The sequence below is a fragment of the Alosa pseudoharengus genome, unplaced genomic scaffold (genome assembly GCF_046254945.1).
Source record: "Alosa pseudoharengus isolate Yale_2024_CS ecotype anadromous, Long Island Sound unplaced genomic scaffold, YU_APseudo_1.1 YU_APseudo_1.1_scf_9, whole genome shotgun sequence".
Taxonomy (NCBI): domain Eukaryota; kingdom Metazoa; phylum Chordata; class Actinopteri; order Clupeiformes; family Clupeidae; genus Alosa; species Alosa pseudoharengus.
In genome coordinates, this window is record NW_027468881.1 from 40,241,282 (window position 1) to 40,268,730 (window position 27,449).

The 27,449-nt window shown below is 42.5% G+C and overlaps 1 protein-coding gene across 1 annotated transcript in view; it reads right to left on the reverse strand.

The window, feature by feature from the left end:
• The window catches only part of ntsr1 (neurotensin receptor 1 (high affinity)), a 61,890-nt gene extending 38,757 nt beyond the window's left edge, over nucleotides 1-23,133 (reverse strand). The window contains exon 1 of the mRNA XM_076277307.1: nucleotides 22,462-23,133. Coding sequence (XP_076133422.1) covers nucleotides 22,462-23,133 — 672 coding nt within the window. The remainder of the gene's footprint in view (nucleotides 1-22,461) is intronic.
• Between the last annotated feature and the right edge of the window lie 4,316 nt (nucleotides 23,134-27,449).

Below are 27,449 nucleotides of genomic sequence, written 5' to 3' on the forward strand. Positions count from 1 at the left end.
TCTGCTCTCACCATACACACAGTACAGGTGCAACACACACCATGCAACAGCACATACAGTAACACTCTGCTCTCACCATACACACAGTACAGGTGCAACACACACCATGCTACATCCCATACAGTAACACACACCCTGCAACATCACATACAGTAACACACACCATGCAACATCACATACAGTAACACTCTGCTCTCACCATACCAACAGTACAGGTGCAACACACACCATGCTACATCCCATACAGTAACACACATCATGCAACATCACATCACACACATCATGCAACATCACATACAGTAACACACATCATGCAACATCACACCATGCAACACACACCATGCAACATCACATGACACACACCATGCAACGTCACACACACCATGCAACATCACATGACACACGCCATGCAACACACACCATGCAAAACACACCATGCAACATCACATAACACACACCATGCAACATCACACCATGCAACATCACATGACACACACCATGCAACACACACCATGCAACATCACACACACCATGCAACACACACCATGCAACATCACACACACCATGCAACATCACATGACACACACCATGCAACATCACATAACACACACCATGCAACATCACACACACCATGCAACATCACATGACACTGGTGCATTGAAGAGGATGAAATTAATCTGCAATTGTATTCCGCTTCCATGTATGTCCAAATGGAGAAGTAGTCCACTAATACAAGAGTGCCTTTCCTTTTCCAATCCCGCCACATGCCTATCATTTAATCCTCCAATACGTATAAGAGTGCCTTTCCTTTTCCAATACTGCCACATCCCTATCATTTAGTCCTCCAATACGTATAAGAGTGCCTTTCCTTTTCCAATACCGCCACATCCCAATCATTTGTCATTTTTCTCATCAGGCTACTCATCCGTGCGTACTCAAGTCTTCCCCTCCCCCCTCCTCCCTTTTTCATTTGTTTATCTCTCTTATGTGCCACTTCTGCAATCAGGCCGAATAATGACATGCTTCCCCCGTGTTATGGTGGGGCTCTTTGAAGGCAAACTGCAAAACGTCTTGATACGCCGCCACATTTGAGTCGACTTCTGAATTCTGATCCTACCAGAATATCTCATCAATAATTTATGGAAATATTCCTCACTCGCTCAGATTATAGATTACCAGATAGACAAATTTACCACTTAGTTGAAGTGACAGGAGGTTACCAGCATTTACATCACAGCATCACATGTAAGAGGTTACCATGGTGTAAAATCCATCATTTACATCACAGCATCACATGTAAGAGGTTACCATGGTGTAAAATCCATCATTTACATCACAGCATCACATGTAAGAGGTTACCATGGTGTAAAATCCATCATTTACATCACAGCATCACATGTAAGAGGTTACCATGGTGTAAAATCCATCATTTACATCACAGCATCACATGTAAGAGGTTACCATGGTGAGGGCCTTTCCACCGTTTTCATTACTGCCTTGGTCTGTTTAGTCACATGACCAAACCCATTCAAATATGTGCACATATTGCATATTACATATTGCATATTGTCGTATTGTATTGTACATTCAGCCTAAAGGGCACTTTCAATAACAGAGACTGAGCTGTTACCATGGTTACGCGAGGCAGTGACTCCGCTGTCTATTTGTTGGGCGACAACTTCCACGAGCCGGCTCTTTTATTCTTCAGTTTATGGAATTAGATGGACTCCACCAGCAGGCCAAGCCCAACCACACAACCACTCAAAAGGGTCAACGCCTGATGATGTCATCTGCTACTAGGGAAGGTCAATCCAATTATGCTAAAACAGAGGCTCACAGAGACCTGCATTCCAATCAAGGGCCCATTCCCTGTGCCGTCCCTGTCTCTCTGCTCATTTCCCAGACTCCGCTCCCTCTTGCCTGGCCGCACGGCTGTGAAAGATAGATGTGTGTGCTCGCCCATGTGGGTGTGTGTGTGTGTGTGTGTGTGTGTGTGTGTGTGTGTGTGTAGCCGTGGCACGACCTGCTGTGTGTGTGTGTGTGTGTGAGTGTATATGTGTGTGTGGGTGTGTGTGCGTGTGTGTGTGAGTGTATATGTGTGTGTGTGTGTATGTGTGTGTGTGTGTATGTGTGTGTGTGCTCGCCCGTGTGTGTGTGTGTGTGTGTGTGTGTGGGTGTGTGTGTGTATGTGTGTGTGTGGGTGTGTGGGGCAGCAGTGTGGCGGTGGTGTGGGCAGATTCAGGGGTGAGTTCACTGTAATCTTCAAGGAATAATTCATCTCTGGACATTCCCACACACACACACACACAGACACACACACTCCCTCTCGCTGGCTCCCCATTCCTCTGCTTTTCACTCTGGACTCTGGGAGAGATGAAATGTGCCGACAGCAGCTCCAGCAACACCAGAGGCCCAGAAACCTCTGTTGGAAATGCAACAGAACAGCGGCCGTGGTTTCAAAGACAGAAACCTCTGTTGGAAATGCAACAGAACAGTGGCCGTGGTTTTAAAGACAGAAACCTCTGTTGCAACCGAACAGTGGCTGTGCTTTTATAGACAGAAACTTCTGTTAGAAATGCAACCGAACAGCGGCCGTGGTTTTAAAGTTTCCCATGCGAGAACGACAGATGGGAAGGTGAACGTTAGCCCTAGACTTCATGCAGCATTAGGAGAGTTCATGATTTTAATATTTAACGCTTCAGAGCTTCCAGAAGCTTAACCTCCCGACAGCTGTCAGAGACTGTTTCATGTTTTCCATTTTATATTTTCATATATTCTTAATGTTAGTCTCCTTTCTCCTCAACATCACCCTCTAACCTTTGCTGTCGCTGTCCCCGAGCCCCCCCACCCCCTAACATGACTTTCCTTCCTCTTCCTGTCTGTCTCACTTAGGCTGCTTGGTAGGCCTATGCTTCGCTCTGTCCTCACTAGTGTGTTACTTATTTGCTATGGAGTACACCAGGCTCTCCTAGTTTTCACTAGTGTGTATGGAGTATTCACTAGTGTTTATGGAGTACACCAGGCTCTCCTAGTTTTCACTAGTGTGTATGGAGTATTCACTAGTGTTTATGGAGTACACCAGGCTCTCCTAGTTTTCACTAGTGTGTATGGAGTATTCACTAGTGTTTATGGAGTACACCAGGCTCTCCTAGTTTTCACTAGTGTGTATGGAGTATTCACTAGTGTTTATGGAGTACACCAGGCTCTCCTAGTCTTCACTAGTGTGTATGGAGTCTTCACTAGTGTGTATGGAGTCTTCACTAGTGTGTATGGAGTATGGAGTCTTCACTAGTGTGTATGGAGTCTTCACTAGTGTGTATGGAGTCTTCACTAGTGTGTATGGAGTATGGAGTCTTCACTAGTGTGTATGGAGTACACCAGGCTCTCCTAGTCTTCACTAGTGTGTATGGAGTCTTCACTAGTGTGTATGGAGTATTCACTAGTGTGTATGGAGTCTTCACTAGTGTGTATGGAGTATTCACTAGTGTGTATGGAGTACACTAGTGTGTATGGAGTATGGAGTATTCACTAGTGTGTATGGAGTACACTAGTGTGTATGGAGTACACTACTGTGTATGGAGTATCGAGTCTTCACTAGTGTGTATGGAGTACACTAGTGTGTATGGAGTCTTCACTAGTGTGTATGGAGTCTTCACTAGTGTGTATGGAGTACATTAGTGTGTATGGAGTCTTCACTAGTGTGTATGGAGTATTCACTAGTGTGTATGGAGTATGGAGTACACTAGTGTGTATGGAGTCTTCACTAGTGTGTATGGATTATTCACTAGTGTGAATGGAGTACACTAGTGTGTATGGAGTATTCACTAGTGTGTATGGAGTACACTAGTGTGTATGGAGTCTTCACTAGTGTGTATGGAATATTCACTAGTGTGTATGGAGTTACATTAATACACAGGATTAGATGTTAAAATCCCTTGTGCCAAAATCCAAGGTAAAAACACATTTAGAAGCCCCTGCTCAAGTTTAACTTTAAAAAGCACACTACCCACAAATCCGCCAACAAATGGTCACAAGCACAATACAGATGGCCCACCCAACAGCAGTATATAGAATGCGGCATGTCATTGGGGTTATCAAGTGGGCACCCTCATTCACCGATGTTTCGTTAAGTTAGGACCACGACACCTCATGAAGGCTTAACAGTGAAACCAGGTTCCTGGAGACACTCCCCTCCATGCTGCCACCATATTACCACATTGAAATATCCAATACCCAAAATACTCTTAACCAGCCCAGGCATGGTCAAGGTTGGCTAGGTTGGTCCGTCCCGTTGATGTGGACTAAACCATAAAACCATAAAAACCCTGGCCAACCAACCATCAACCTAGGCACAGCCCATCACAAACACAAAACAAATTAGCCAGTTAGCTTAGCCAGTTAGCTTAGGCCCCACCACAAACACAAAACAAATTAGCCAGTTAGCTTACGCCCCATGCTGCCACCATATTACCACAACAAACATCCAAATACCCTTAACCAACCTAGGCATGGTCTAAGTTGGCTAGGTTGGTCCGTCCCGTTGATGCGGACTGAACCATAAACCATAAAAAACCTTAGCCAAGTACCATCAACCTAGGCACAGTCCATCACAAACACAAAACAAATGAGCCAGTTAGCTTACCTTAGCTTGCGCCCCTGGAAGGGTAATGAGCCAGTTAGCTTACCTTAGCTTGCGCCCCAGGAAGGGTAATTTCTCCTTACCCACAACCATTCGCTTGCCTGTTCTGCTGCTAAAGACATGTTACTAACCACCTGCCTTAGACTTCGACCACAAATGCCCAATTCAGACAGCAAGCCAATAGCAGATCTGGCCACAAACCCACGTGCACCGATTTCAATAGGCCTTAATCGTGCACTCCAACCTCGCTTAGCTGCCTCCTCTGCTATTTCAGTGTATTTAGCTCTCTTCAGCTCATTGGCCACTTCCACTCTGTCTTCCCAAGGAACAGTGAGTTCAATGAAGTAAACTATCTTCTCTGAATCCGACCATAGAATTACGTTGGGTCGTAGCTTAGTACTCACTATATGTGGAGGTACCGCCATCTGCTGGCCAAGATCAACCTTCATTTCCCAGCCCGCCCCATTTTTCAACTGGCCGGTTTTACACCTGGCCTTCGCAGAACAAGGTTTATCCCCCTGACGTACAAAGTTAATTTGCCTTACCCCTTTACTAGCTGCTAATGAATTGACTTCTCTCCTTTTATCCTCTATTACCGCTGCCACACATTTCAATACCTGGTTATGACGCCACGTATACCGCCCCTGGGTGAGACTTACCTTGCATCCTGATAGGATATGGTGGAGACTGCCCACACACGAGTAAAGTATGCATTTATTATCCTCACCAAACCATTGACTTAAATTCTTGGGAGATGGGAGCACATCATATGTAGCACCTAACATAAATCTGATCTTACCAGCTTCCATGCCCCATAGATCTTTCCATTTAATCAGTCTTTTTTCCACCCCTTCCCAGTTCACCCACTGCCCTTGTTTTGCCTGCGACACTGCCTTAGTACATCTTACAGCCTCCTCCTGTCTATGCATTTCCTCCACTACCATTTTCCTCTTTTCTCCTGCAGAAGCCTTACTCCACAAGGGTTTACTTGCACCCACCCCTAGACCCCCCCGCCCGTGTTGCACATGGCCCATTATATCCCTATGCTTCAATGCTGATTGAGCTTGCTTAACTGCCTGCTCTGGGTTCCACTTCCTCCCTGCATTAACTGTGGGTGCAACTTTCCTCAACACTGGGTCCTTGGACTGAGTAAGAGTCAATTCCAATCTAGCCTTAGCACACTTAAATTCCTCTGTCAGACTAGATATTGGCAACTCTACAATACCCTTCCCATACAAGGCTACACTGCTTAAGCAGCGTGGGACTCCGAGCCATTTTCTGACAAAGGAGTTGATCATTTTTTCCAACCTCTCTACCTTTGACAGAGGAACTTCATAAACTGTCAATGGCCACATTAGCCGAGGCAACAAACCAAACTGCAAACACCACAGCTTGAGCTTACCTGGCAGCCCCGACTTGTCAATTTTTGCAATACCTTGCCTAGTCACCTGTCTACTAGTGTGTATGGAGTACACTAGTGTGTATGGAGTATTCACTAGTGTGTATGGAGTACACTAGTGTGTATGGAGTACACTAGTGTGTATGGAGTCTTCACTAGTGTGTATGGAGTATTCACTAGTGTGTATGGAGTACACTAGTGTGTATGGAGTCTTCACTAGTGTGTATGGAGTACACTAGTGTGTATGGAGTACACTAGTGTGTATGGAGTCTTCACTAGTGTGTATGGAGTATTCACTAGTGTGTATGGAGTAGCGTTTGACAACAGTGTGGCAGCGTATTTTTCCCACAGTGCACGCTGTGGCCAGAGCGGAGTCAGACAGACAGGTGGGCAGATTCAGGCAGATTCAGGCCACATAATAAAAGATAGATAGATAGAGCAGAATTTAACACTAGTTGCATGTGATTGGTTAATTCAAATTCACTTCATCGGAGAGGTCTCGCCCACCTTGATGTAGCTTCCTGTATCGCACCCGAGCTCGGGCCCGTAGAGTCTTTTCAAGCATGAACAGAGTCCAGACATCTCTCCTCTATGTGTTACGGCTTTCATATGTGCACAATGACACTTAATATGTTGCTGCTGCTCCCGAAGTGATTTATTACACAATGTTTCATCCAGGTGCAGGTCAGGTGCAGCAGCAACAGGGTGCGGGTACTTTTTCTTTATTTCATGGATCTACTTTACCCTGCACCTGTACTAAGTTGGATGTGTGTGTGCACCTTCTGCTACAATGCAACTTAATACCTCGTAGTTGCCAACTCTCCCAGGGACACCAACAAACAGAGTTGATTATCAGCTCAGCAGGTAAACCCAAAAGATTCATTCACATTAAATCTATGTAACACTGAATTCAATTGTTGCCCCAAAGACTTCAGGGGCTGAGGAAAAGCCCCGCACATTCGGGTGAAGTCTGAAGTAGTGATCAATTTTACCCCAACATCAAAGACTGGCCAGTGGCAATCGATACAATTGATTTTGTGTTCTGTACCCTGAGATTGAGGCTGTCATGGTCTGATTTGGGGGTGAGATTTAAAGGAACATTACGGGGCAACTTATCACCCCCCCCCCCCCCCTTCCATTAGCCCAGTATAGACTCCGCACAGAGCCAGAAACTCTCTGAGGTCAGCCAGACATACAGTACTAACACATTCTCCTGCTGCTACTGCTGCCACACCATTTCTCTTCTCAGAGAAATATCAAATGGAGGCCCAAGCCCAACTGATATAATGGTATTCTGACCCCCTGTGTCCTGGTGAGGCTCCTTAAAAGCGCAGAGATGGACGACAGGTTAGGAGGCTGGACAGGAGCACTGGGATGGGACTGAATGCACAGATCTCTTCTGTCTGGCTTGGATATCTCCTGTGCTCTGTAGGGAGACATCTGTATCAACACCAAGCTAGCAATTCACATTTGTCAAATCCGGGCCCAGCCGTGTTACAGCACTGGTAGTGCAGACTGCAGAGGTATATGGGGAGAGAGGTCAACAGACAGAGACCTTTATTAAAGTCATTGTATAAAAATGAATGAATGTACAAGATATCTTTCTGGCATGATGATGTGTACCAGCTGATTCCAGTCCAACCAAAACCACACCAATCAGAGCAAAGCCCTGTTGCCCCTAACAGCCCCAACCAGACCAAAGCCCTGTTGCCCCTAACAGCCCCAGACTCCTTCTCGTGCACAGGGGACTAGTCAGCCCATGCTGGCTGCCATTGAGGCCTGGCACACACACGCCTCCAGTTGGACTGAACAGCCCTCGGTTCCGCGAGCGTTGCCAGTTCTATTTCCGATGTCTGGCGTGCCAGAAACGTTTCCCCTGGATCACTTTGAATTCCTCCCACGCCATCAGACCACTCTAGTAAAATCAAATATTGGGTCGTTTCATAGATTATATTGGGTCGTTTCATTGATAGTAATTTGACTTTTGTCCAGTTGCTGTCAAACCTCAATATAAAGTGACTAATTAATTGCAAACATTGGTCTATCAGAAAAAAAGTCTTAGAATATCCTGAATATCACAATGTCATGTTTTGCAACACCTACTTTCTGGTGATGTACAGGAAATACATGCCAGTTTGTAACTTCTAACACCCTATTTCATTGAATATTCAAATGTTATAGTACGATTAAGTTATGGCTAGGGCTGTCAAAATAACATGTACATTTCGAGTAATTAATTACAGAAATAATAACTTGTTAAAAAATGTAATCGCATGATTAATCGCATTTCATAGTGACATTTGACCCAGTGCAGTCTGGCTATCGTGACTGAAGGAGGCAGACGAGAAAGCACTGCTTTGAATGAAACTTTTAGCCTACATTTTAAAAAGAATGCCGAGACCAATACTGTTGACAGGAGCATCAATCTACTATTTCTGCAGTAAGGAATTTCCGTTGCCTACCATAGGAGTTCGTCAAGTCTGAAGTAGCACCTCAATGCACAACAATCCGGAGTTAGGCCTACGAGTTAGCACACCTCTTGATGGTAATAACGCTAGCTGAGTTAGCACACCTCTTGATGATAATAATGCTAGCCGCCAGCCTTGTCAGTTAACTTTGCTAACGTTTTGCTGAGCCTACCCTATGACCGACTAACTAACTGACTAGCTCCCTTAATAAATTGACTACATTTGTTGAAAGTGGTTACAATTATTTCCATTCCAATAACTTCACACACTACATTTCCGTTCACACTTGTTTTTTCTACTGTTTAGTTTAATTTCTTGAACTGCTCTATTTCTTATCCTGGACTGCCACCTACTGGATAGAAAAGCAACAACCTAGTAATTATGTGAATAAAAATCTAACCTAACCTAAACCTAACCACAAGGCATAAAGAAACAAAACAACCAAAAGAATATCCTAAACACCCCTGTAGCATAATGCCCTGCTCCCTAAGAATGTTTAAAATAACCTGTCCCGGCGCGGAGCGCGCTTCCGCAATGGGACAGTGACAGAGGTCGGAGCGTCAGGAAGTGTTGTGAGTAGTGATGGCGAGATGAAGCTTCTTGAACCCTTGAAGCTTTCCAGCCAAATGTGTTGAAAAGTGGTTCATTTCTCGAGGCTTCGAATGCACCCTAGGACACCTACTGGTCAATAAAAATACAACACATAAAACCCAGGACGCGCGTTTTCTAGTCCAACGTCTTACCCAGTGTCCTATCCTACAATCGGCCTTCTTCCAGAGAAAAAAATCTATATTAAATTGTAGGCTGACGTTGGGTAAAATGACAGAAGAGAGCACAGTGATTTTGTAACTGAGTATGTTTGAAGAACAGAGGGCAGTGAAAGTGCTTTGGTAACTGGGTAGTATTTGAAATGAACAGAGAGCAGTGAAATATAGGCATACAACCAACCAACGACCCGCGAGTAGGCTACGTATCCGAGTATGGGTCATCTTAATAGTCAAAGCGTCCTGCCTAAAGTGAACCACAACTCGAAGCAGTGGAGCCAAACGAGGCCTCGAACGTCACGCCTGACGTAAAGCAATTTACAAAAGATTCACTGAACAAAAATGCTGATGTGGTACATGAAAATGTAGCTAAAAATGTGGAAAATGCAATGCAATCAAGCATTTTGGACGATATATTTTCACAAGCTGGCAGAATAGGCAACAGGCCGATGTGCGTTTTATTTGGAGACTGTTTTGCGCGACAGAGACTGAGTTTGCTGCTGATATTCTGGAGATAGGCCTAGCCAATGTACGACTTTTGCCTTTTAATATATTTGCTGCATTAGATCAGTCTTTCTAGAACAGGCAAGGGCTTTCTAGCCTCACGTCAGCAGCGCTGCATCACCCATATAGCCTACATTAAAACAACCAGCGGATGGTGGGCAGGTGCAGTTTTGAAAATTGGTCAACAAACTTTGGTGCTGATGGATGGCTGATGGATGATAAGTTTTGCTATGCAGTTATGGTTGAAATAATAGCCCATCAGCGCATCTCTAGTGTGTGTGCCTCTCTCGCTCAGAGGGGAGGGAGAGGCTGAGGGTCGATCCAGCATGGATTCTAAACTCTGTGGTGGATAGGATCTACAATAAGGTGTTAATAATATTACCACGCTAGGTCGAAGTACTCCCAAGTGCTATTGCGCCACACATTGTAGTTCTCATGTTTATTCGCTTGGAAAATCATCACGTTTCATGTTGGGTGCCCTAACATTTTTCATCAACTACTCGTGCAACTGTATTTAAGTAGGTAAAACGTGGAGGTGTTTGAATACTGCTATGTGCCTCTCTCTACGGCCACGGCAGAGCCCGCTAGCATAGCAACATGCTAACACATTCGCGCCGCGCGACAGAGCGTTTGAGTGCACCTACCGACGCGGGAGAGGTACGACTCAACTCGTGAAAGTTACGGTAGGAACATATATCACTACTGATTTTGGGTGGCGTGTGGGGAAGTGTGTGCGTGTGTGTGCGAACAAATGAGTCTCTTTCTCTCGTGTCTGCGCTTGCAGGGCAACGCGGATGAGGTAGTGAGAACGATAAAGTTCAGTTTCTCACAGGGATATTCCAAACATTACCTTGGTGTTAGGGTAGCATACTCTGCACATGTCATTGTGTGTGGTAAGTGAGTGGTAACTTCAGTCATTTGCATTTATCATGCTAAAAATCGGACACCAGGCACGCTGATGCCTGAGCCAAAGGGAAAATTATAATAAAAGAGAGATACGTTGAACTTTAAAGTCTATAATGTTGGTTTGGCTCTTTATTGATTCACATATCGGCCAAACTTGTTTTTAAGATGTTCATAGCAAAAATTGATGCATGCGATTAATTTAGATTAATTAATCAGAGTATGTAATTAATTAGATTCATCGATTGACAGCCCTAGTTATGGCCTAATGAATTGACAGCTAACACATCTATGACACAATTTGTGACTTTATGTTTTAAGTAATGCATGTTGAATGACAACAGCAGTATGGCAATACCAACTTTATTCCAAATAGACTCCATTTAGCACAGGGATGGGTAAACTGTTTGGCTCAAGGGCCACACTGGGTTTTGAAAATCGTCCGGCGATCAATGTAAATCGTAAATGTAAATGTAAATCAGGTTTCTCGGCCAAGTATACTTCAAGTGCCCCGTACAGGGAGTGCACACTGACCAAAGATCATGTTATGAGAGCATGACTTTTTATCAACAACAGTGTGATTGCAATCACCACAAACAACATTAAGCATCATTATGTGTGATGTGATGTCCTTCATTCTGGCTGTGTGTCTGATGGACAGTGCATTGTGTCCTGGCTCCACAAAAGCCTTTCACAAATAAAACCATCAGGAGAGCTCAAATTTACCTTTTTTCCCCTCCAGATTGTCATTCCCCTCTGCTGGACGGTCTGATGGCTTGATATCCACCCCCAGGGTGCCCAGTGACCAGGCTGGCCAGGAGAATAACAGACACCTGCCATATTGTAAATGGCATCTCCCTGCTGTGATTAGCATGGTGCTATCGCCTGACCTACAGGTCCTGCTATCACTCTGGCTTCCAGCTGCTACCACTTTGTTTTTGATGGTGATGGCTTGTGTGTGTGTGTGTGTGTGTGTGTGTGTGTGTGTGTGTGTGTGTGTGTGTGTGTGTGTGTGTGTGTGTGTGTGTGTGTGTGTCTGTGTGTGTGTGTGTGTGTGTGGAGTTACCTTTTGTCTTGGTAGTAACAAGTTGGTTCAGCAGGACAGCATAAAATAACACTAAAAACATCCACTAAATCTATAATGACCTGACACGTCCTGAATTCTAATTCCTTTCAGACAGATCTCTCCAAGGACACTGGCAGGACATTGTATAGATGAAAACTGAAATATAAAAATCCCTACCAACTAACCCTTTGTGACAACAATTACAAAGACTGAGAAAATGCATTCTTGAGCTCTCGTGTCCAATAGAGATGGAATATTTGGCCTTTATACAGTACATTTTCATTTGGATAGTTGTCATACAAAATTAATACACAATTGAGTTGTGTATTAGCACCATTCATTATTTGATTTAGTCTAAATCTCAGTAACATTAGCTGTAGGTGATCACTTTTAGAACATCAAACTTGTAATGGCTAGGGCTATTCAATTACACATTCAGTTGGGCAAGAGTTTCTAACATAACATAAAATGACATTTAGCTGGACATTTTCAAGACATTTTTTAGTGGCTGGTAAGCAGCAGGTAATGACTAAAACAGGAATGAAAGTACTGAAAAACAAGTCATGCTTATCCAAATGTTCCTTTTGGTCATGTATGGCACAGACACATCAATAAGTGCATATAACCTTTCTGTGTGAGATGAGACCTTTTGGGTGCACTGCCACTCTGAGCACTATCTGCATACTCTAGCAGTTAGAAACTACAGTATGCATACAGTACCATGGGCTGGGTCACTCTAGCAGTTAGAAACTATGCATACAGTACCATGGGCTGGGTCACTCTAGCAGTTAGAAAAGATGCTGTAAGTAACAGTACCATGGGCTACCATTAGCGATCACCTGATGTACATTATCCATTGGACTGAGTCTAATATGTACATTATCTATTGGACTAAGTCTAATATGTACATGATCTATTGGACTAAGTCTAATATGAAAAAACTGCAAGTGGAAGTGTTGATTTAAAGGACATGAAACAATAGGTGCCCAATGAAGATGTTCTTGTGCTGGAGCAGACGTGTCATATGAAGCAGCTGAGAGAATTTGGAATGGTTTTCCAAAATAATCATGCGGATTTATTTAGATGTCAGATATTTATGTGTACAAAAAAACACTGCGTCCCATGGCAAAAGGAGGAGAGAGGAGGAGAGGGGTTTGTCACTATCACACGCTGAGCCCTATTTTAGCGATCTAAAACGCACGGTCACTATCACACGCTGGGCCCTATTTTAGCGATCTTAAACGCACGGTCACTATCACACGCTGGGTCCTATTTTAGCGATCTAAAACGCACGGTCACTATCACACGCTGGGTCCTATTTTAGCGATCTAAAACGCACGGTCACTATCACACGCTGGGTCCTATTTTAGCGATCTAAAACGCACAGTCACTATCACACGCTGGGTCCTATTTTAGCGATCTAAAACGCACGGTCACTATCACACGCTGGGTCCTATTTTAGCGATCTAAAACGCACAGTCACTAGCGCACGCTGGGCCCTGTTTTAGCAATCTACAACGCACGGTCACTAGCAAATAGCTTAAATTCATTTAAATTCATTGTCCATTCCACATTCGGGGTGGTTTTGTTATCAAACGTCAGGTGCCTGGCGCAAAAAGGCGGCTCTTATGTTTCTTAATCAGTCATGGGTGTGTTTTGTCATCAATCTGTTATTCCCTTTAACAGCAAGCAGCCCGACTTCAAACAGTGCTTCGGTATTTTGATAGTCAGCGGCATTTGAAGGAATCTGCTTGCACGCAAGACCGAATGAAACAGGTATTCCACTGAACCTTGCTTTACTAAAACCTAGCAGCGTATAGGCTACACACATCTGCACTCGTCTATTATTTACACTCATAGGCAAAGTGTAATTAACTTCACAGTGGTGTCATAGGCAACAACAGAAAAAGTTATACACAGTTAATTACTTTCACTATTGACTGACAATGGGTTACCATCGAAACATAGCACTTACCCAATAATGTTCGAATGACTGAATAAAAAACCTAAGGACATTTATCCTGCAGAGGATTTGCTGCTTACATCTCGTGACAGTGCGTCTTCAGCTGTGCTTCATATGCACCTTTTGCTATAGTCCAGGTTTTTCTTGGTCAGTGGTGTAATGCTTTTTAGATGGTGTAAGATAGTGATTTTTAGATCATGCTCCAGATCCCGCCTTATGTCGTTAATTGCCACACCTCTGGGCGCATTGTTTAATAAAAGTGAAGCACATTGGGAAAAATCTGAGTGTAAGATAGGAAAAAGCTTTGCATTGGGATAATGATTCGCTTTGCTGGATTTATGATCGCGGAAATAAGGCCCGCTGAGTGGCTTGGAATGCCCATGGACTGGGCAGCTTTTGAGATTTTTTTTAAAATTGACTTTTAATCATAAATCATTAAAGAAATCATCATCCTATAAGGGTATCAAAGAGTCCAAAAAGATCAGAAAAATGCATCTGCCACACAATTTCAGAAGCATCTGACAAAATCTAAGAATAAAGAATTCAGATGAAGCAAACTGATAATTATGACATTTCTGAAGGAATAAAGAATGACTCTGGCTCTCTCCCACACCCCATATTCAGTAAGTGGGTTTGTTCATTTATACTGTGTCTGGATCAACCAGCAGCTACTGTAATAGTGTCAATGTCACTGACACTGAGGAGCTCACGGCAAGAAAACGAAGACATGAACAAATGAAACAATGAAAAACGTAAGTCAAGAAGCACCTACGCATGTGATTTTCTGACCACAATTCCACAACTTTATCCACATAGCTTGAAGCTTCTCACGACAAACAATCAGAGACAGTACATCAACTTCTTTACCCTCTAAGCATCTCTAACCACATGGCATCTTTTCTCTAGACCACCTCACATTGTTTATTAGAAGCCCCATTACCCTGGACTCACAAAACTCCTTAGTTTGCTTGGTACCGAATAGAACACCAGAAAACATGCTGGATACTTAAACCAGGGTGCTTTGTAGCAAGAACACCAGACAGAATACAGCTCATTCACCGGCACAATAAGGCATTAGACTCATGCGTGTGTAGATGCTATGGGTTCATTTCTCATGACTCATTTGGACAGGGCCCGGATATTGCCATTGACAAATGGGGAAGCAGTAGTGTTAATTTCGTCGGACGAGACGAGATGAAAAATGTTCGTCAACAACCTTTTTTTTCATGACTAAGACGAGACGATGACGAAACTGCACTAATTTCCTGAAACACTGACTAAGACTATCTTAAGATGCATTATTGTTGACGAAAAAAGACGAGACTAAAATGTTTTGCATGAAATAAAAACTAAGATAAAATCTCTCTTCATTTTCGTCTACAAAATGAGTAGGCAGAATATCTAGCTGTTACGTTTTCAAAATATTCCCAACGAGTTCATGCTCAACAGCTTTCCTGTAGGCTAGTCTACAGTACGTGCTGTTGCTGCAACCCTGTGGCGGCAACACGAAACTACATACAGTAGAACAAGAACACTGGAGATTTCTGCCAGAGTTAGCAAGCTAACTAAGCTTTATGCCACAATGCTACATACCCAGAAGTTAAAGCTTCTCTTATACAAATTAACATCCCCCAGAATGTCCAAACGAAAATTTTCAGCAAGTAATGTCAACTATTTAACTAGTTACACTGATGATGCAAAGTTCGCTAGCAAGTTAGCTTAGATGGAGAGTTAGGGGAATGTGTTGTGTTTGGGCGCATATCACCATCTAGCATGGCGGAGTAAACTTAACTTAACCAATAAAAAGAAACGCACGGACCATCTAGCTTAAAAAATAGACCTACTTCAGCAGTAGGCTATATTAGCCTACACAATAGGCCTACTCACTGAACCACCTTGCTTATTGTCTTTGCACTTTGCTTATTGTGTCAAAGGATTCATATGATTTAAACTGGCTTTACATACTGTTTGGATTTACATACAAGTTGGTTCAATATTGCAAACAACTCATCTATTTTATATTTTACCACGTGTGCTTGCGGACCCCTTGGGATAGCTTTCGGACCACCAGCGGTCCCCAGACCACACTTTGAGAAACACTGGTTTACGGAGATCATGACAGTGGTCCAGTCAAATCTTTTACTGTCTATGGTCAAAGAGCTATAACTGTAGCTCGACTTACAGTACCTGTGCATGTAAACATACTGACTGACAAAAAATCTGAATGAGTAATTATAACAGACGAGTAGCCCTGTGGACACACAATATTGTTAGAAAATGACATTCTAATTATTGTATTTGCAAACAATCACCAACAAATGCCACAGAAGGAGAGTTCATGGTTGGAACTGGGCAGAAGGTAATCAAATATTAATATTAATAATCAAATATTTCCATCTAATGTGTCTGCTTCGTTACTTTTCTTGATTCTTCTGGGAGAAACCAAACACATCCTATGAGGTCTACATCACTAGTGCATGTATTTATATCTGTTCATGTTGTACAAGCACGGAGACTCATTTCATGGCCAATTTCAAACTGCTGCTGTATCACAATGGCACCAGCCAGCAACTGCAAGGAGAGCAGGAGTGAAGCCGTCTGTATCTCATGCACAATTCTCATCTTTTTTAGCCAATTCAGTATCTTTACCTCAGGAGCAAAACCGTCTGTATCTCATGCACAATTCTCATCTTTTTTAGCCAGTTCATTATCTTTACCTCAGTCTCCATTTCCCTGTCACTCAAACTTCTCTCTATCTCAAACTAAATCCAAAATAACATTGTGTCTTAGTGTTTTATAAAGACTTAAAAGGTAAACCATCTTTTAAAAGTTGCCCTGAGAGAAACCCTCCGTTGTATATTTTAAGAGATTGAGTATTTTTTTGTCTAACATCATTACTGGCATTCACACAGGTTTGGCCAAGCATGAGATATGGATAATGGACATGACTCAGATTGGAGCAGGTGACCATTCATCAACAGGAAGTAATATGCAAGCCATAATGGATGGTTGGCTGGCTCCCATATTACTCACACATTTCATTACATTTCTAGACTATAAAATATTATTTTTAACTCTGAGGTGCAGCTTAGAAAGTGCAGTATCTCTTCAGAAGGGATATATACCTTAAGGATGTTTTGGGAGCACCTCAAAATGTTAAGGCGTTTCTTAAAGTAACCTAAAACCTATGATTGATGTTAAGAAGGCTTTGGGAAACTCCACGGATCACTCTTCCTCTCGAAAACACCCACCCACCCTCAGGTACAGCCATGGAGAGATGTGTCTGTTTCACACCCACCCACCCTCAGGTACAGCCATGGAGAGATGTGTCTGTTTCACACCCACCCACCCTCAGGTACAGCCATGGAGAGATGTGTCTGTTTCACACCCACCCACCCTCAGGTACAGCCATGGAGAGATGTGTCTGTTTCACACCCACCCACCCTCAGGTACATCTATGGAGAGATGTGTCTGGTTTTAGGAAGAGCCATGGAGAGATGTGTCTGGTTTGTTTTGGTCTCTTCAGGCCCAGTAAACACCTCCAGCTGTTTCTGTTCCCACTCCATTTCCTGCTTTAAAAAAGCACAAAAGCAAACACTGCACATGTGCATCAAGCAGTGCATCAAGCAGTGCATCAAGGCCAGCATGGATGCACACACAGCAAATACATATTTCAGATCTTTTTTACTGCAAATGAACTGTGGCAGGATAAGAGACATCATGCCGTCCATGAAAAGACCTCCCCATCATGGCTGTGCAATGTGACCAAAACATCATATTATGATAACAATACACATACTGCACATTTTCTATTTCTATCAAAACATAGTTCATATACTAACCACATAGAAATGACTTGTTACATTTTTAATTATAAACACTTGAAATTAAGGCCTAAAATGCTTTGTAAATGAAGACCTATTTCAGCAAACTGAAGTTAAATATTGTTTATTTAATTCATTAACATATATGTTTATTCACAATTGATGAGTGATGAGTGGCAGGTGCTAATTGTGGGCCAAATACAATGTTTAATGCACAAATACAAACAGTTGCGAGCTTTGGATCTGGGAAGAGAGGACGTTGCGACTAGTCAAGGTGAGTCGGATGAGAGAACGAGAGCAAACACAAACTGGTGGTGTGAGTGTGGAGTGTAGAAAAAAAAACTGAGGACTGCAGGATGGATCATTGCTGAGAAGTCGTCGGTAGCAGTGACACAAGTGCGGTCACACTCCTCTTCGGAGTGACCCAATTTTACCTAGGGGTGGCGTATTCCTTTAATAGACTTGATCATTTTCAGTCAGGTTTCCGTGGCAATCACAGCACTGAAACGCCTCTTATCAGAATTTGAAATGGCATATGCTTCAAAATGACATACCCTTCAACATGACATACGCTTCAACATGACACACGCTTCAACATGACACACGCTTAACATGACATATGCTTCAACATGACATATGCTTCAACATGACATATGCTTCAACCTGACATATGCTTCAACATGACACACGCTTCAACATGACACACGCTTAACATGACATACGTTTCATCATGACATACACTTCAACATGACATACGCTTCAACATGACACACGCTTCATCATGACATATGCTTCAACATGACATACGCTTCAACATGACACACGCTTCATCATGACATATGCTTCAACATGACATACGCTTCAACATGACATTCGCTTCAACATGACAAACGCTTCAACATGACATACACTTCAATACAAATGTAAACAAAACTTTAGTCCATGTATTAATGGACTGTAGTGCAGCATTTGGTACTGTTGATCACAGCATTGTAATACACTAGACTAGAACACTGATTGGGTTCTCAGGTACAGACTAGAACACTGATTGGGTTCTCAGGTACAGACTAGAACACTGGATTGGGTTCTCAGGTAAAGACTAGAACACTGGATTGGGTTCTCAGGGTACAGACTACAACACTGGGCAACACTTTTGGGTCAGCTTTTATTCGACCTCTATATGCTCCCACTTGGACAAATTATCAAAAACAATCAGATCTACTAGCATAGCTACACTGTTGACAAATCTAATTAGCTCTGTTGCCTAATGATTATGGTCACCTTGACTCTGTCAATGCATCGACCGAATCGTCAACTGGATGTCTCAAAACGTTCTTCAGCTAAACAAGGACAAAACTAAAGTAATCATATTTAGTAAAAAGGAAGAAAGGCTTAGAGTCATTTTGTGTCATTGACATTGATCTAAACTTCAACAGCCACATGAAAGCAACAACCAAATCAGCGTTTTACCACCTTAAAAAATATTGCTAGACTAAGAGGTCTTATGACAAAAGATGACACAACTTTTTAATACTTTTATTTCAAGAGGGGTTGACTACTGCAATAGACCTTTTACAGTCCGTCCAAAAACAGATGACCAAGCATCTCCAGGTGGTGCAAAGGAATCTCACGAAAACCAAAAGAACTGACCACATCACTCGCAGTAACTCACAGCTTGTCTGAAAATCACTAAATAGGCCAAAGTAGCTCTTAGACATGTCTCCATACCCCAGACCTTCCAGAGCTCAGATCACAGGAGAAGCACTACTAAAGCACTCTGTAGCACTACTACAGACATCCCAAGTCTCCTGGAAGTTCAGGGAGTCTCCCGCATATTGATAACGGCAGGAGCGTCATGGCAGAGGCAGAGTGCCCCCCAAAAGGACCCATTTCACACCAGACTACACGAAAGTGTACCCGTCTCATAAGAGTTCAAAATAACGATAGTCTTGCATGCTTCACTGTTTGTAACAGTGACTTTAGCATTGCCCATGACGGGTTAAATGATTGCAAAATACATGTTTAGGTGAGTTTAACAAACTCTAGGCTATTCATCACTATTTCAGTATCTAAGAAGGCTAAAGTAATTTTTTATATATATATATATATTTTTTTTTTTTTTTTTTTTGGGGGGGGGGGGGGGGGAATGGCATGCTGGAGCCACATTTAGCTCTGGAACTAACTTCCATGTCACATTAAATATGGACCTGTTTTAAATCTGTTTTATTTATTCTATATTTATTTTAACCATTGCAGGGTTTTTTAAAGAATATTAAATATATATTTCAATTTCTCGTTTATATACTGAATATTTTTTATTTGTCCCTTATGCTTTTATTTATTACTGTTTGCTATTCTCTGTTTTGATCATGTCAAGCACATTGAGTTGCCTTTGTTTGCTATTCTCTGTTTTGATCATGTCAAGCACATTGAGTTGCCTTTGTGTATTACTGTTTGCTATTCTCTGTTTTGATCATGTCAAGCACATTGAGTTGCCTTTGTTTGCTATTCTCTGTTTTGATCATGTCAAGCACATTGAGTTTTTATTTGTCCCTTATGCTTTTATTTATTACTGTTTGCTATTCTCTGTTTTGATCATGTCAAGCACATTGAGTTGCCTTTGTGTATTATTGTTTGCTATTCTCTGTTTTGATCATGTCAAGCACATGGAGTTGCCTTTGTGTATGAAATGTTCTCGCTTTCTCTTGCCTTGCCGTGTCTCTCGCTCTCTCTTGCCTTTACACTCTCTGCCTGTTTACAGACACTCCGCTGTGCTGATTGATGCCATGTTGATGTCACTCAAAACCATGGAGCTAAGCACAGCTCATGAGATCCACTCTCAATCCAACATTTCCTTGATGCTACCCCTGTCATGAGATCCACTCTCAATCCAACATTTCTCTAGGGTTGATGCTACCCCTGTCATGAGATCCACACTCAATCCAACATTTCTCTAGTGTTGATGCTACCCCTGTCATGAGATCCACACTCAATCCAACATTTCTCTAGTGTTGATGCTACCCCTGTCATGAGATCCACACAGAGGGCCCTGACATTTAAAACGAGACATTGAGAACTTTGAAAAAGCACTGGTAGTTTACTTACAAGACGATTTATACAGACAGTATCTTCACGAAGTTTAGCGTTTGCAGCCATCTTGAATTTAGTCACGATAAGTCGAGCTACAAGTAAGAATGAACAGGTATGATAAAAGGGATCAGATTCCAAAAATAATTTTCCAAATTATTGCTGATAAAATACCAGATTCCAAATAATTGCTGCTAGAAACTGGAATTCATGCATTTCCACTGAATTATTTTTGGAATCTGATCCCTTTATCATACCTGTTCATTCTTACTCGTTGCTGGACTTATGGTGACTAAATTCAAGATGGCTGCAAACGCTAAACTTTGTGAAGATACTGTCTGTATAAATCGTCTTGTAAGTAAACTACCAGTGCTTTTTCAAAGTTCTCAATGTCTCGTTTTAAATGTCAGGGCCCTCGGAAGTCTACCAATGAAGTGTGGAGATACATTGTGCCTCGTAAATGGTGTAAAACAGTGATTTATTTTCATGGCTAGCCCGATGCCGAAGCACCACAATTGAAAAAGCTGTTGGTAGTATCGGCTAACTAGCGCCAGATTTTGGAGTGCAGGGGACAAGCTGAGATGGGCTATGAGACATACGTTCACACTCGGTATCATGTTTCAATACACTTTAGGTCAATATCACACCGGAATTCTCCTTTAAGGTATACCTGTGTTTATAGCCTCCTATGTTTATTGCAGGTGAGACATGGAAAAGCAGTTTTAGAGAAATTAGTTAACCTATGGAGAGTGACGGCCTGTGGTTCATGAAGGGCAGTTATTTGAATGTGCGGTGGCCTTACCCACGTAAAACAGAGTGAAATAGCATTTTGTATAGAAACATTATATCATTGGATACATGTATTATTCTAGCTATATAGCCTAAACGGCATAGTGCATGGTATTTCCAACCGCGAGATACAGCACTTCACGATGACGGCAATGAGTAGTTAACAGACAAGACGCAATCTATCTGAATATCTGCAATCTATCTGAAATAACACCTATTTGATTTGAAGCCCATTATTCATGTAACATATTGTTTGTTAGTGTAGGCTAGCTTAAACTGTGTATGCTATGTTTAAACTGCGAGTTTAATGTCAGCATGTCGACTTTAAAATCGACACGTCGAGATTAAAGTAGATATGATATTTCAACTTTATTCTCGAAATGTCGAGTTTAATGTCGACACGTCGAGATTAAAGTCGACATGACATCTCAACTTTATTCTCGAAATGTCGAGTTTAATGTCGACATGGCGACTTTAAATTCAACATGTCGAGTTTAATCTCGCCATGGCAAAAATATTTTTTTCTTCATGTGTGGCCCTAATATTCCGTCGTATACACGTAAGTGCGTCCTGAACGGACATAACAATTATATTGGTAAAGGGCTGCCACTCTCAGTCGGACTATCTATCAGCTTCTGCAGAGAATATGGCCTTTGGCAGTTTTGGAGTAACGTTGCAAAACATCAAATGTCTTGACGATTAATATTCTGATTCTAGGTCTCACCAAATACAGTCAAGGTTTACAGTGATCAATTAGCCTACTCACTTCCGATCTCTCGCGCTGATATAGAGGCAGGCGAAGCAGTGCACGTGTATTACCACTTGTAGGAGTTGTTATACAGCGGGTAGATTTTACATACATTTAATTACATTAAAGGTAGCCTAGAACGTACACTGTCCCCAACGCCAGTTCAAATGAATCAACCACTTAATTTATCAGCCACTTAATCATTTTTTGATCAAATTACGCATGCATGCAAAACAGAGAGCGGATACGCACGCACACAAAGCAGAGAGCGAGTCTTCACTCAGGTCCGTTCTAATTGTTCACTCACCTGAATCACTGTCTTGGTTGTAACTGGCGACACAATCGTTGTACAAATATTCTCAGCGTTTTCCGATCGCTGTCCCATCGTAAAGAGCATTGGTGTCGCCAGGAGGAAGGAGGCTACCCACATCCCGCTGATAAGCTTCTTGGTCCGGCTACGAGACATGATGCTCTTAGCTTTGAATGGGTGGCAGATGGCCATATAACGTTCCACACTCAGGCTGGTGATGTTAAATGCCGTGGCATACGAGCAGCCGTCGCGGAGGAAGTAATAACCTTTGCAGACAGCTTCGCCGAAAGCCCAAGGGTGGTGGACCCAGATAAAGTTGTAGAGTTCGATTGGCATGCTCAGGATCAGGATGAGTAGGTCAGAAACAGCGAGACTCGCCAAGTGATAGTGAACGGTACTCTGAAGGTTTTGGAGAGATTTCTTTGTGAGTAAGGTGTATAGCGTGATAGAGTTTCCCAAACAACCGATTAGAAACAGAATCACGTATATAACAGTAACCAGCACCTTGGAGTATATGTCCGTGTTCACATCCAAGCTGTCCTCCTGGACTGTCGTCTCCGTAGTGTTCGCGTGAGCCGGAAAAGAGAGGTTTCCATGCTTCAGAAGTTTCTGCGCGTAGAGGCGTAAATCCAGATAATCGCGACCAGACAAAGTCACATTCTCCTCCATAATTGCGTACCCACTGATCAACTGTACAAATTAAATGCTTCCCTGCAGTGCGTACGTATCTTAGTAGGTCTATTTGTCAGTTCCGTGAGAGAGGGATTGCGGTGCGTAAAGCGGTGCGCGTGAGTCTCCACACATCGCTCAGCGAATGGGAGAGTGGAGAAGTTGCCTCTGTTTTATACGTGACACATGGGGCGGCGTTCTGTACTGAAAACCTTGAGCTGTGATGAAAGCTCCATTCACATGGTAGTATTTTTATGCTGCCCATTGTACTTTAACCTTGGCAAGCACACTGGAATCGTATCTTAAAATTCTCGTTTGAAAATAAATCAGTCATCCATATAATTTTGGTTTCACGTTTTTTTATGACAGTATGACATGTGAACTGTGTTTCTTTTGCCAGGCCCCATACAAATAAATCAGGTTAGTAATATTATGCTGATAAACAGGCTTTCTTAACCTGAACTTCAGCTGTTACCACCGAATCAGGATTGACTGCCACACGACATGTTGCACTTTGATAAAGCCCTATATAAATGCAAGTTGTTGCTGTTGTTGTTGTTGCAATACCAGTAGAGCTTGAGACAATCAATTACTGTCTCCTAAAACGTGTCCTATGTCTTTGTCTGCTGTCTGACAACATTAGCTCAGATCATGGAGTTTTATTGCATTTACAGTAATGTATTTTGAATTCCTTCAGTGTCAGAGGTTGTCAATTTATATTATGCAAATTTCCTAGTATAATGTCATTAGACTCTGTTACAGTAATAGCATCACACTTAGTTCACCCAATAAAGGTAGATCACTTTTTAGTGGAATAGAATAATGAACCACCCTGACATTATTCTAGGTAATTAACAGGTGCAGAATAATCTCCTCAGTAAGGCAATCAGCTCCCTGGCATATCTCACCCATTTCCTGTTAGTGAGTGCCTGAAAAGTGACTTCAAATTCTTGGATTTCTTTGGCAAAGATAGATAGCTAGATATATATATATAGATAGATAGATAGATAGATAGATAGATAGAATAATCTTGACAATTTACATGGCAGACCAGAAAGCGGCGTCAGCCCTTGTTAGGTTTCAGGACGTTGTTATGCTGAGCATATTGACCAGGTGCTGAGCATATTGACCAGGTGCTGAGCATATTGACCAGGTGTGTGTGTGTGCTGAGCATATTGACCTTGACCTTGGCTTGGGATAGGTGTGTGTGTGTGTGTGTGTTGACCTTGGCTTGGCTTGGGATAGGTGTGTGTGTGTGCTGAGCATATTGACCTTGGCTTGGCTTGGGATAGGTGTGTGTGTGTGCTGAGCATATTGACCTTGGCTTGGCTTGGGATAGGTGTGTGTGTGTGCTGAGCATATTGACCTTGGCTTGGCTTGGGATAGGTGTGTGTGTGTGTGTGTGTGTTGACCTTGGCTTAGGATCCATGGCCCTGGGGTCCCTAAAGTAAAGACATGAATTAAAGAATAGTTTTGCATGTGTCAAAGGGCAGGTGGGTAAAAGTGAAATGCAGTGATTGGTACCAAGTAAGAGGACTTGGCACATTGATTGGTACCAAGTAAGAGGACTTGGCACTTTCAACCAACGAAAGGAACAGAGATGAATGAATCATGCTGAGTCGCTTCTCGTCAGACGGAAACACTGGAGCTTCTCAAACATGACTCAGCAGATAGTTAATCAAGTACAGAACAGTTCAGCTGGAGCTTCTCAAACATGACTCAGCAGATAGTTAAAGGAACCGTATGTAAGAAATGTATTTCAATTAATCATAAAATGGCCCTGATATGTCACTAGACATTAAGAAATCATGTTCATTTAAAATACTTAATATTCCTGACAGTAGTCCGGCCAGGATATTGTCATTTAAAAAGTGAAGTTGCAGCCCTCAACTGATGTTGATGTTGTCATATTGTGTTTTGGCCTGATGCGCCACCCTCCACCTATCTACTTATCACGAAGTCAGTAGTGTTTCGGCATTCGGGTTGCCAGCTCTGCCAGTCAGAGTGGAGGGGAAGGGGATACACCGCTCTACACCGCTCTACAGTGAAAGTGATTGTAGTACCAGTTTTGACCACAATCTTACATATGGTTCCTTTAATCAAGTACAGAACAGTTCAGCTGCTCGTGGGGGGAAAAGTAAACCAAAGGCGTGGGAATCAACAATATAACAACAACTTACAACCCAAGTGCTCATAGGAAACTATCGAAGAAAGTCCTTATGCATCCCTGGTGTCCTACAGGGAAAACACCAGTGTTGCGCGGTCTGCCCGAAATTAAGCGGTCGCCCGCGGATGACCGCGGTCACCCGCGGTTATGAGTCATAAACAAAATATTTTAATGATATTCGGGTCATTTGCGGGCGGGTCAGTTAAAATCAATTTAATATATATTTTCTACAAATAAGCCTACTTAAAATATCACGAGAAGGCTAGCATCAATACAGTAAAGGATCAATACAGTAAAGTCAACAGTAGCAACAAGCAAGACGCGAGTTAAAATAATAAAGACACCCCTTCAGGAAAAGCGATATAGGCTATGGGAAATATTGGGAAAAGTTGTTAAAGAAGATGACAGTAGTACAAGTTATGGTCTAGGCCTACTTCTTGTGAAGCCATTTAAAAGTATGACAGCCAAAACGGGCAGCCTGCAGGAATAAATGTTATGGCACAGACTACACAGCCATATCTACCGGTATGTATAGGTTCGCGCATGCATAAAAGTTACCTTAGTTCGTTGTGTTTGTGACTTTAAACAGTGGACGTAGTAAAGCTTTGTGCTTCATTCAGCATTATAAACCAGTTCTTACGCTAACGTTTTGACCAGCAATGTATCTTGCCTACCTTGCCTCACCATTTCTGTTTTCGAAAGAAAGATGTATGTCCATGGCCTTCAAATCTTATCCTGTTCTAATCCTTGGTTGTTGCGTGCTTGCGCTCTTATTCTCATTCTCTCTCCTGCGCAAACATTATGTCCTGCATGCCTACCGCGTGTAGTTCTACTGCATAAAGTTTCGCAAATAAATTCGTTTGTTTTACAGAAATGGCCTACTGTAACACTGCATGCAGGCTATAACCAAAAGCACACATTTTGTAAATAAGCGGGTCGGATCGCGGGTCGGGTATAATTTTGTCCTAATTAATATTCGCGGTCCGAGTTGCTGTCGGGTTGATTAAAATATCGGGCGACCGCGGGCCGCTTGTGACCAAACCCGCGCAACACTGGAAAACACACACTCACACACACACAGCATACACACACAGCACACAGACCCTGGTGTCCTACAGGGAAATCACATATGTCTCAGTTGTGGGGTTTGACATTGACAGGCTGTTCTTTTTTTCAAAGCTGCATGCGAGTCACAGACACTTATGGAGGCTGATGGGACATTATGTGACTTGTTGTATTGTACATAAGTGTTGATGTGTTGTATTGTACATAAATGTTGACGTGTTGTATTGTACATAAGTGTTGACGTGTTGTATTGTACATAAGTGTTGACGTGTTGTATTGTACATAAGTGTTGACGTGTTGTATTGTCTGGATGCACAGACCTCATTAAATATCAGCAATACACACACACACACACACACACACACAACAGCACCACACACACAGTGCACACACATGGTGCACACACACACACACACATACACAGCACACACACAAACACACACACAACAGCACACAGCACACACACAGCACACACACACACAGCACACACACAACAGCACACAGACACACACACACACAGCACATAACAGCATCTCTAGACCTCAGTCATCAAATGGAAATGTTTTATAGCAATTTCTTAATGGGGAAGTTTAATTAGTTACACTAATCAAGCTGCACTGTGGGCAGATGTTTTTCAGAATAAAATCCTCCTGTATTGTGGTGCTGTGTCAGAGTGTAGCTGCTCTTTCCAGCTGCAAGCTTGGGGGCTCTGGGTCATTTGTTTACAGGGCTGCTGAGGATATCTTTCTGCCTGAGGTTTACACTTTGTGCATACTTCCCATCTTGTGACGTTATTTCTGGTCTACCCATTCATTATTTCTCTATTGATGTATTGGTGAGCTTCCACGTTAACAGTGTATGATCTATCTGTCAATAAGCGTTTCTGTAATCATTCCAATGTGGGCTTTGAGGTTTTTCTTCTTCTTCTCTGAGGAAAGAGATATTCAAAACCATCCAATCCAATCATCCAGTCCTCCATCAATATGCAGAATCATACATATCCAACCCAATCATCCATCAAAATGCAGAACCCTACATATCTAATCCAATCATCCATCAAAATGCAGAACCCTACATATCCAAC